Below are 12,049 nucleotides of genomic sequence, written 5' to 3'. Positions count from 1 at the left end.
TCACCAAAAACTTCCATCTATAATAATAAAGGCATAACATGCTAATTAGACTGGATGACCTCCGGTTGAAGCCAGGGCTGCGAGGGCTGAGCCCCTTGCATGAATTTCATGCACCAAACCTCTGGTATAAGAATAAATGAAATTGTTGTCATTTTAAAGACAGATGACATTTAAGTTAGAATAACATTACCTCCAAAACCGAAGAATGAAAGTCCTTTGCCTATTCTTAGTTTAATATTTATGGTTTGATCAAGGAATAAACAAGTCCATTGCCTCATCCATCATATGCATTATTACCCTAAATACAGATTAAAACATTTTAAAAATAAACTTTAAGCTCACAAAGCAGAATGGATAGCATAATGATATTATGATATGTGCTAGCAGATATAATCAGTGTATCAAATCTTTTCCTTTTTACTGAATAAATTTTCAAGGGCCTATGATTTTTCCTGGGCTCTTTAAAAGGTAAGAAGATTTACTCCAGAGGAAAACTAATTCGAAGACTGGTAGACAATTTTTTGTTGTTACAGGAAAAATCAACTGAAATGCAAATGTTAATGTACTTTCTCCAAACTACATAATTCAAAGAAACTGGCATAAAAACAATCTGGAGTAGAGATAAAATATGCATCCCATTTGAGTACCTACCATACATAAGAATTATTAATTTGCAATGATAGCCAGTGACCCTTCTTCTTGGAATAATATGAACCCATCTGTGGTCCTAAAATTTCTTTAAATTGGATTCTTGCCATGTAAGTTTTCTTTAGATGTATTTGATTTTTACGATTCACTTGCAAGAAAACATCTACAGTCCTTCCATCCTAACAAAGCAATTTCAGCAACACATCTGAACTTACTCTCAGATACCCTGTCATCTCAAATGACAACTGACTTTTCTATTGAGGTTCATATTTGTCATGCAATTTATCTCATTCACTTCATTTATTTTCTCCAGGTAATGTATTTTGGAATATCACATTTATTTCTTTAACACATTTGTTAAATAATAATTTTGGTAGTTTTCAGTTGTATCACTGAAATAAAAAGACTACAGTGTGATGAATCTGGATTTTAATCAATGAGCAAGTATTCAGACACTGCATTTAACCCCTATGCAATTAATCAAAGCAGAGCAAGGCTGCAAGTGGAGTATTGAGAGGGCAATTTTCCACTAAAAAAAAATAGGAAGCAATTCGGCAATAAGCAGTTGAAGCGTCATGGTGATATATTTTGAAGATTACCATGTAAACTCATTTCAAGCCATTAACTTACCCAAGACGGTAAGCTCTGCAGAAGCACTGATATTCTCGTTTTTATATGTGACAATGCAGGTGTAAGTTCCACTGTCATCATCTGTCACATTGGAGATAAGCAAGTTGCTTCCACCCAATAGTGAATACTTTTTGGACCTGTAAGACATAAGCATATGAAATTAGAGCGTTAACGAACAAACCCATCTATCAACAAGGTACTCAAAGGTTTACATGAACTCCACGAAAATTCAAATTATAAAGCTGAAAAGAAATTCTGTATCATAGGGGCATGATGGTATGCCAGTTATTGGTGAGAAATTCCTTCAAGGAAAACCATTCCCGTTGGAAGGCTGTGTGCAGTGACTGAAGAACTGAAGTAGATTAAACTTGGCACTAATGTTAGTGCTGCGAAGAATGTATAGATAATCTGGGCCGGTTCTTTCATTTTGGATTTGAAAGCTGCAAGGTCCTGAGAAGTTGTTCCCCACCACGGAGGTCAATGTCCTGTGGTCTCCATCCTACTTAGCAGCCTTTGTACAAGGGCCTTTCACACCATACCATTTACTAAATACTAGAGGCCCAGTGCATGAATCCATGCACGGGTGGGGTCCGACCAGCCTGCTGCGATTGGGGTTGGGTGGGGGCAATAGAGGACGTGGCCAGCCGGGGGGAGGGCCCACAGGAGGTTGGCCGACCAGCCCACCCCCCTTTTCGAACTCCTGGTTGAGAGACAATTTGCATATTAGCCTTCCTTTATATAGGATTTAAAGTAAATGACATTTACAGATTAACTTATTGTCTCTGCATCTATCAAACCATAAAAAATAAATGTGTTGAAAAGGAGCATGCCAAACCTCAAAATCAATGAAATTAATTTCTTAAGTGAAACCATTCAATCAAAATGTTTCAGACTAAGTGTTCCATTCTATTTAAGAGTTTATTTTCTAACTATGCCTTAATATTAATGTCCAATGATTCAAACCTGGCCAACTCCTTTTCCTGCCTTATCTGAAATATTCACTGTAGAGAAGAGAGTGAGAGAGATCATTGGAGCTAAGAAAAGTTACAGAAACCTACTATATTTGAATGTAATATTTTTAATTCAAGAAATGTTGGTTTCTTAAGAAATATTTCACTCTCTATATGCTTCGTTAGGATGAGACCTTCCAAGTATCTTTGCTGATGACTCTTGGGGGAGAATTATCTTAATGACAACCTGGCTTTAAAAATTTCCTTTTAGAATTGATCTCATGAATTTTGACTATTCCTTGCCCTTTATCTAAGTGGGTAAATGTCTTTCAGATACTGTATGTCAAGGAATGTGGAAAAATATTCAATTATTATCAAAGACCCTGCCCTAACTGGTTTGGCTCAGTGGATAGAGCATCAGCCTGCAGACTGAGGGGTCCCAGGTTCTATTCTGGTCAAGGGCATGTACCTTGGTTGCAGGCACATCCCCAAGAGAGGGTGTGCAGGAGGCAGCTGATAGATGTTTGTCTCTTGATATTTCTAACTCTCTATCCCTCTCCCTTCCTCTCTGTAAAAAATCAATAAAATGTATTTTTCTTTAAAAAAGACCCTAATATTTGTAGGCATCTATATCAAGCTAGAGCAAGATAAACAGTAGCATATACTTCACAGAAGTCCTAAAGTTACAATACCGGAGCTGGACAACTTCCTCTCCTCGTAACCAGGTGAAGCTCGGGGGAGGGTAGCCAGATACACAGCACTCCAGGACAGCGTCCTTTCCTTCGATGGCTACCACATTGGAGGGTCTTTGCAGGAAATAAAGCTGCCTATGCAATCCTGGGTCTGTGGAGGAAAAACACAGGGTCACATTTAAAAAACAAACAAACATATTGTTATTTATTTCAGAGAGAAAGGGAGAGTGAGAGAGAGAGAGAGAGATAGAAACATCAATGATGAGAGAGTCATTGATTGGCTGCCTCCTGCACACCCCACACTGGGGATCAAGCCCTCAACCAGGGCACGTGTCCTGGAATCAAACCATGACCTCCTGGTTCATAGGTTGACGCTTGCCGGCTGGGCCACAGGATCACATATTTTATGAAAAACATTGCAAAGGTAAATAATGTAGCTCAATCATTTTTGTTCCTAGCAAGATACCGTGATGGAAATGAAGGACCGAACAATGGACAGATGCCAATAAAACTTATGAAATGAATTCCTAAAAGGGTTTTTCTGCCCTTAGTTTCTAGAATTATGATATTAAAATACTCTTAGCTGTTGATGACCTCATGGTATAAGGCAAAGGAAAAATCGTGAGACTACAAGGCACTCCTCTGGGCCACAGGCCTTGTTGCTTTGTCATTATTAGAGAACAAGACAATATTATCAGTGACTGTTCTAAATGTATGGCTCCAAACTTTCCATAGATGCAGTTTGCCTGCCTCTAATATCTCTTCCACTTCCTTCTGCTTTGTTTATTGCTTTTGTGGATTGGGAAATAGGATAAGCAAACATGTTAGAATTATGTTAAATAACACACAGGTGCAGAGAATTAGAATATAGAAGGTATGAGAAAATATCTGCTGTCTTCTCAAAGGAAGTTACACGAAAGTTTGTTTTTCATAATAATACTAGAGGCCTGGTGCACGAAATCATGCACAGGTAGGGTCCCTCATCCTGGCCAGTGATCAGGGCCAATTGCAAGGGGGGCGGAGGCGGCGGGGCGGGAGGCTGACCAGGGGGAGGGACTGCTGAAGGTTGGCCAGCCACAGGAGGTTGGCTGTGGGAGCGCACTGACCACTGGGGGCAGCTCCTGTGCTGAGCATTTGCCCCCTGGTGGTCAGTGCACATCACAGCAACCAGTTGACCAGTCATTCAGTCTCTTAGGGTTTTATATATATAGATGTTTGGTTCTTTCTAAGCCTTGTGTTTATTTTTAATTTTTAACAACTTTACAGAGACTGAGACTCTAAATCAATAAAGTGCTCCTGCACCCTTCCACTTCACCCACTGCACCTTCTACTACATAAGTGCTTTATAAATCTTGGGTATTCACTCCTTATCAGATGTATAATTGGCGGATATGGTCTCCCATTCAGTGGGTTGTCTTTTTATTCAGTTGATGGTTTCCCTAACTGTGCAAAACCTTTTTAGTTTGATGGAGTCCGGTTTGTTTATTTTTTCTTTTGTTTTCCTTGTCCAAGGAGGAATATCAGAAAAAATATTGCTACTAGAAATGTCTGAGATTTGACTGCCTGTTTTCTTTTAAGATTTTTATGGTTTCACGTCTAACATTTAAGCCTTTTATACATTTTGTGTTTATTCTTGTGTGTGGTGTCAGAAGAAAATGTTACCTTTGGGCAGAGAAATTTGGTTTCACTTCTCCAAAGATATTTCTCTTATCTAATAAACTATGAAAGTTTTAAGGAAAAAAAAGCTAATAGAAATGTTTTCAATAGGAAAAAGTTCATATGATTCACAACACGGTGATAGATTAACTAGAATCACAAATTGTTCGAGTGCTCCATTCCAGAATCAAAGGTCTGTCTCATGATTTAGATCTGGTCTCGCCCTGAATCTTGCTTTGACCAATAGATGGTGGTGGGAATTACACTCTGAATTCTGGAGTCAAGGCCTCAAGAGGCCTGAAAGTTTCTTTCTTTCTTTCTAACTCATTAAATGGAATATTTGGCCCACTTCAGCTTAGTCTGTTATCTGAATTAGAGAAAACTGATCTGCAATGAGTAGGAAAATGAATAATGGTGTGAAAGTAGATCTCAAACTATTTGATCTCAGTAACCATGTGTACTCTTAAAATTGATTGAGGACTCCAAACTTTTTTGCTTATGCAGGTTATACCTACACATATTTGCCATATTCAAAATGAAAAAAATGAGATATTTTTAATATTTATTTATTAAATATGTATTTACCCATTGCCAAAAATAAGATTAAAAAACAACAACAACACCCTTGTTCCGGCCAGGGGGCTCAGTTGGTTGGAGCATCATCCTATATACCAAAAAGGTTGTAGGTTTGAGTCCTGGTGGGGAGCAGAAACCTGTAGATAACAGATCAATATTTCTCTCTCACACTGATATTTCTCTTTCTCTCTCTCCTGTCCTCTCTCTCTAAAATCAATAATAAATTTTTAAAACCCTCTATTTTCCAAAACAAAAAATATTAGTGAGAAGAGTGGTAGTACTTTACACAGGGTGGCACAAAAGTAGGTTCCTAGCTGGGTGTACACAAAACACAGAGTTTATCTTTACAATATCTATTAATTATTGTATTATTTTCCACATGAACAACTATAAACCTACTTTTGCCCTACCCTGCACTTTTGAAAATATTTAATGAGTGGTTTAATAGGAAATACTAGTAACTAGATTTTTGCGTTACTTCCTGCACTTTGACCTGATATGTTGATTTGGTTGAATTACACGAAAATAACTGACTTCAAACAGATATGCATGGGGAAAGAGAAGTATATTTTAATAGTGTTTTCAGGTAATGGTAATTTTTATCCTTTAACTCTAAACCAAAACTCAATACCTAATTTCTTGAAAGTGTGCTTTTGTGTGGAATCTGGCACCATATTGATAACCATTCTATGCTATACTATATAAAAACCCATTGGTCTCTCTTGCACTTTGAAAACATCTTTTACCCATGCATGATTTTGGCACATCAATCAATAGTAATTTGGAATGGTAAACTGAGTTAGACAGATCTTCCAAATGTTGAAACACTGCATCATACACTACCACAAAACCTCATCTGCTACCATCACCACCAATCCCATCAAAAGCCCTCAAAATGTTGTGAAGGTGTCAAGTTCCTAGGAGAGGACACAAGTTTTCCAAATTTCTAATTTAGCCTAAAAACTTGAATTCATCCTTGGCACCTAATACTATTTTCCTTGAACTGACTGGCCCACTTCATTCATTTTTGAGAAAATGTGTAACTAATACCCTAGTCTGCATAGCTCCAGTTTTTCTGTTGATTGTCCTCTCAAGTAAAAATGGTGTCCGTGGGGGAATAAGGCAGCTAATTCAGCTTGAAACTCAAATGTCCACAAAAGTGTTTATCCCTCAAAAACCATTGTATCTTCACATCCTTCATGTTTTGATATGCAGACTATTAAAAAGATGTGTTTTTAAGGATGGAGATATTAATATAATAAATTTTACTGCTTCATCAAAGACATTCTTAAGTCAACATAGAGGAAAAAAAACACACAAAATATTATCTTGAAAATAAGTTTCACCTCAGAGATCTGAAATCCTCTCAAGAAATGCCACAGGACCACACACTGAGAACTGATGTAGACACGTCTCAACAAATTAGCTCTTCTTCGGAGACACTCACGAAACCCATTTCCTTTCAATGTGGGGCTAGTTTTACATGTTTCAAGTAGAAATTGATAAACTAAATTTACTTCATCCTCCTTCCCTTCTTCCTCTTCCTCCTTCTCATCAAAATCAACAACAACATCATTATTTTTCATTTAGGCCATACAAAACTTAAGTATTTCCAAGCCCTGTCTTTGAGCAATAGATTATTAAAAGGTAAGAAACATCTTAGGTCAGATTACCTGGCACATTTACCCACGCTTCACATCATACTCAGAAATAAAAATTCACTGTCTTCAGGGCCCATGTCCTAAGGAGGCCCCAGGAAGGCACACCATGAAGGCAGAGAGAGCATGTTCTGTTTAGAGGCATTTTTATCCCTGAAAACTAGTTTCCATTGGACATTACACTGGCCAAGTTCATTGAGTCTGTGAGGCTATATAGCTGGCTCCTTGATTTCACAGGGTTTCCCAAATGCCTTGGGGCCACACATTTTTGTCTTCCCTCATAGGAAGAGAACAGGATGACTGTATAAATGATCCAAGCTGGGGTATATGTTAGAGTGAAAGGTACTATAATATTCTGAGACAGTAGGTGTGGAATGCAGGCACACCCTGCGATGACAGTGACTTTCTTTTAATGGGGCCGTGTCCCTAAATCAGCATTACTAAACTTACATGGCTGAGTCTAAAGAATAACTGAGGCAGAGAGAAATTTAATTATGGACTGTTGGCATCTGTGTCAGCAAGAACATAATACTGGTTTGCACAGCTTAATAACTGTCTTCCTTAAAATAACCAGTACTTGCTTTTGATTCATATGCTTTCCTAATGCAAACGCTTTTTGTTTTCTGATTGGAAATGAAAGGATACTGCCCACTCCAATGGGGTATTCTCTTCGATTTCTTCCCAGGCCTAAGAGTTACAAATTAATTTAACTTCGCAGACAGAGTTTCCTGGATTTCAAGCTAACTTACTGCTTGCTCACCTTCTGGCTTCTTAGCAGCCACATTGAGTTTTCTTTTAGGAAATTCAGCAGGTGCTATGTGTCTTCACACACAAGTGGATGCTACGTAGCATACATTACCTGAGGTGTTGGATTTTTTACAAATTGAAGGCAAGACCCTCCAACAGCAAAAAGATTATGACTTGTTTTGTTGTGATCCTTCCTGCATTGCAGTGTTCTCGGACTGTGCTGTGTGCTCCGAGTGAAACATTCCATGAAACTCCCCTAATTCTGTTTAGAGTGTCTTTCATTAAGACCTGCCTAATCACTGGAATCAAAATTTATTTAACACCAAACAGAAATCTCCATGTGGCCAAAAGCCAAGGAGCTCTGAACAGAGAGGGAAAAGGGAGCTATTTCCCAGGAGCTGTTATTCATCATCTATGATTCTGTTACTTTCCTTCCTCATTTACACCAATTCAGAACTAAACATGACATTCCTTGTCTGTACATACTACTACATCTGTTCATATTTCCTCTTTCTTTTTCCATGTGCTCGCGCATGCACACACGCACACATGCATACACACACATACTGCTAATTGTAGTTAGAGTTTGGAGGAAGAAAGGAGAGCATCTATTTTTATCACTGGCATATGGCCAAATCCCTTCTGTCTCACAGGCACATTTTGAGTCTGTCAGCAGCAGGCCTGAAGGAAGTGATTTTTTCATTTATAGATTTTTGTTTCTAAATTTTACAGCTGACAGTTGAATCCCAGAAAACAAATGTTGCTATTGTGATGTGTCAAAATTAATTTAGAGAACCCAGAAATCTTCATAATTTATACAAATGTGTAAAATTACATTTAAAACATTCCAGAAAAGTAGATTTTTTATTCTAACTCCCTTTTTTATATAAAGAATCAATAAAGGTATGCCTGTATATCATGACACAGTGTTTTTTTGTTTATGTTTTTTTATGTTCCAGGAATAAATTGAGGTAAAACAAGACCAGAGGAGGAAGGTGCACAGGCTCGCTCATTCATCTGTGACCTCTGCATTCACTGGGTATAGGTTTGGCTTCTACGTGCCTTCAGAGAAAGCCTCTGTGTAAGTCAGGGCGGACTGCCTGACCCTTCAGTCACCCCCTCGTCACATGTCTAGTAAATGCGGAGCTGACCATATGCCAACTTCAATAGGTTCTGGGGGAAAGACAAGCTCTCTCCTTTCTTTCTAAGAAATCTTCATTCCTACAGGTGGAGGACAATTTCAGGTATATTGTTTATGCTTGTGACCTTCAGAGAATGGGAATTAAGAGAAGATAGTATAATCAATATCTAACGTCAGTCAAGAAGGATGAAATAGAAAACCTAATGAGGTGGTGAGGGAGAGATCACTAGGGACATTAGAATTATAGCCATGCAAGAAAAATATACAGGTCCCCCAGTAGTTCAAGTACTTTCAACTTGGAACCCTGGACATTGTTGATGTCCCCCAAAATAGCACTGGAAAGTCTATTTGAAGACTTATTTTTTTTAATTCAAACACTAAACAGAAATTGTCTATTTATCCATGTAAGCCAGCTTATGTTTACTAACATATTAGATTGTTTCATCAATGTCATATGAAACACTGGTTATCTCATGCCAGTTAAAAGACCTGACCTACCATAACGAATTCCCACATGGCATGATTATCCATCGGCTTCTGCGCTGTGCCAGGCCCTGGTTACCAAAGGGCAAGCTAAGTTATCATCTGGGAGGAGCAAGGACACACTGTCACATGGAACTTGGTTAGCTTACGTGTGGTCAATTGTATGCGATAAAAGGTATCCTATCTTCTTTGGGTGTGCTTTTGTGACAACATAAATCAAGTTAAAACTATTGTTTTAAAGTTAATCTAAATGTAGTACCATCTCATATCTGATGGTACTATGTTTTGATCTTTAGTTGTTATGTGTCAGCATGGCCTTCTGGTTTTCAGTATCTAGAGTTTGTCTAGCAAACTTGAACTCTTAAACACTGGGACCATGAAGATGGATTTGGGGATGATTGTGGAATAAAACAATAAATGAGATCCTTGGTAGTGAGGCTGGTTAACAGATAAAGAAACTTAACAGTTTTAGAGGATTAGATGAATTGGTAATGACTAATAAAGTTCAAATACCAGAAGCCTTGAATTTATCTTCTTACGCCTATTTTCAAGCCAGGCGTCTAGCGGTATTTTATATAGCAAAAGAAATGATACTGATGGAAAGTGAAGGTGGAAATCATGTAACAGTGAGTTACTAGAGAAGAAGTAGTTTCAGGAGACTCTGACTTCTAAGAGATGTAAAAGGGAAATGCCTAAATTAGTACTATCGATAAATAGCATAAGTAACTACCAGTAGATAAATGAATACTTAGAGATCTAGAATCAAAATCAGGTAATTCATTATCAGAGAAATAATCTTGACAGGAGAATCAAATTCTTTTTAAAAAAATATATTTTATTGATTTTTTACAGAGAGGAAGGGAGAAGGATAGAGAGTTAGAAACATCAATGAGAGAGAAACATCGATCAGCTGCCTCCTGCACACTCCCTAGTGGGGATGTGCCCGCAACCAAGGTACATGCCCTTGACGGGAATCGAACCTGGGACCTTTCAGTCCGCAGGTTGATGCTCTATCCACTGAGCCAAACCAGTTAGGGCAAGAATCAAATTCTTTAAGACTGGAATTTCTAGAATGCCAAAGTAATTATAATAGCTACCGAGGACTTAATTCCAGGCATTGTACTTGGCCTATTAAATTAAGATTGCATAACCATCCTATAAAATGTATACTATTATCTATATTTTACAAGATAAAGACTTAGATTAAACTACTTGCCCTAAATTGCATTAGTAGCAAGTTTTAAAACTAAGATTTGTACTGAGTCTGGTGTGAGACTCCATGATTTTAACAACCTCTACTAATAGTTCAAATTGCGAATTTTAAATATTCATTAATTGATCAAGAATGACTTAATGTGAACTGATTTCATGAATTATAACAGTCCAACTGCTGACCCCTTCATGCCATCTGGAGTAAATCTATGTAACATATAGGAAACGTGGGCTTCACAAAACCATCTTATCCAACTTAGATCCATGAAAAGCTAAAATACCTACTTTATAGCATAATATAATAGTTTTCTTGCCCGACCGGCGTGGCTCAGTGGTTGAGTGTCAACCTATGAACCAGCAGGTCACAGTTCCATTCCCGGTCAGGACACATGCCCGGGTTGCAGGCTCGATCCTCAGTGTGGGGCATGCAGGAGGCAGCCGATCAATGATTCTCTTTCATCACTGATGTTTCTATTTCTCTCTCTCTCTCTTCTTTCCTCTCTAAAATCAATAAAAATGTATTAAAAGAAACTAGCCTCCAAAAAGAAAGTGGGCAATGGGAAAATCCTTCAGTGCAGTAAAAACATTAAGTATGGTACATAAAACAAGTTAATATGTTAATCTTATTTGCTCTTCACTTTGTTGTTTCTGTTTATCCATATGCATGTTTATGGTATCCATTGCTCAAAAACCTTTAAGAATTTGCAACCGTTAATAAAATGAACAGAATTAAATCTAGTTGATTGGGACTGGATTCAAGGCTTTTCACAGTGTAGGTTCAACCTTTCCTTCGAGACTTATCATCCGCTGCCATCTTTCCATAAATGTTTCTCCCCTGATGATCTAGAAACGTAAACATCTCTATAAAGACTTTCCAAATTTTCCACCTCAAATTTACTTATTTCTTGTCTGTGTTGATTTGGAACTAAATATGTTTTCCTGAATTTACCCTCTCCTGTCTTATATAATCATATAGCTATACAAATTAGCTAGCTGGCATGATGGTAAACTTAAAAACAAAGTATGCATCATTTTTGTTGTCCCCTACAGATCATTATTCTGTAGAAACTGTAAAAACAAATGATAACAAAATAGATTTAATTTTGCAATATAAGCAATATTTAGTCAAACCAAAAATCTTAACGCACCTATTGAATTAGTAGTCATTCTTAGTGATGACCAAAATAATGAAACTATTTTTAAGCTAAAAAACATAATTTTTCTATTTAAATAATATAATTTTGGGAATGGTTTTTGTTAAAACTTATTTCAATAAAAATATTATGGAGAAAAAATATTTGAAATATACTTTAGCCCAATTTATTCCATCAAAACCAATGACTCTAATTACACAGATATTTAGTTCATGGCTACCCAGGGCCCAGGGTCATCTAATTGTATTTAAGTGGATGAATAATATATTGAATTACAAATTGTTCAATTCAATTAGGCTATTATGAAAACTGAAATATGAGTATGGGCCAGTTATTTTATTCAACCTCGTGTCCATAGCAGATTTATATTTCAGCAATCCAATGTACTACTTGGCACTCAGGAGTAATGAGAGCTGAGTGAAGTGGACTTGACAGTCTCAATGGCCACTTCAGCCCCTTATACACTCATACAGTCTCCACTGCATACAATAAGATATTTTAA

General features: G+C 37.4%; 1 protein-coding gene across 1 annotated transcript in view; it reads right to left on the bottom strand.

The window, feature by feature from the left end:
- DCC (DCC netrin 1 receptor) overlaps nucleotides 1-12,049 on the bottom strand; it is a gene marked incomplete at both ends in the record, with an annotated part of 936,944 nt that overhangs the window by 461,892 nt on the left and 463,003 nt on the right. Inside the window, 2 exons of the mRNA XM_081097320.1 lie at nucleotides 1,279-1,415; nucleotides 2,921-3,071. Of these exons, the coding sequence (XP_080953446.1) occupies nucleotides 1,279-1,415; nucleotides 2,921-3,071 (288 nt within the window). The remainder of the gene's footprint in view (nucleotides 1-1,278; nucleotides 1,416-2,920; nucleotides 3,072-12,049) is intronic.

This window comes from Myotis nattereri, assembly GCF_964212035.1.
Source record: "Myotis nattereri genome assembly, chromosome: 8".
NCBI lineage: Eukaryota > Metazoa > Chordata > Mammalia > Chiroptera > Vespertilionidae > Myotis > Myotis nattereri.
This window is presented reverse-complemented; position numbering and strand designations above follow the sequence as displayed.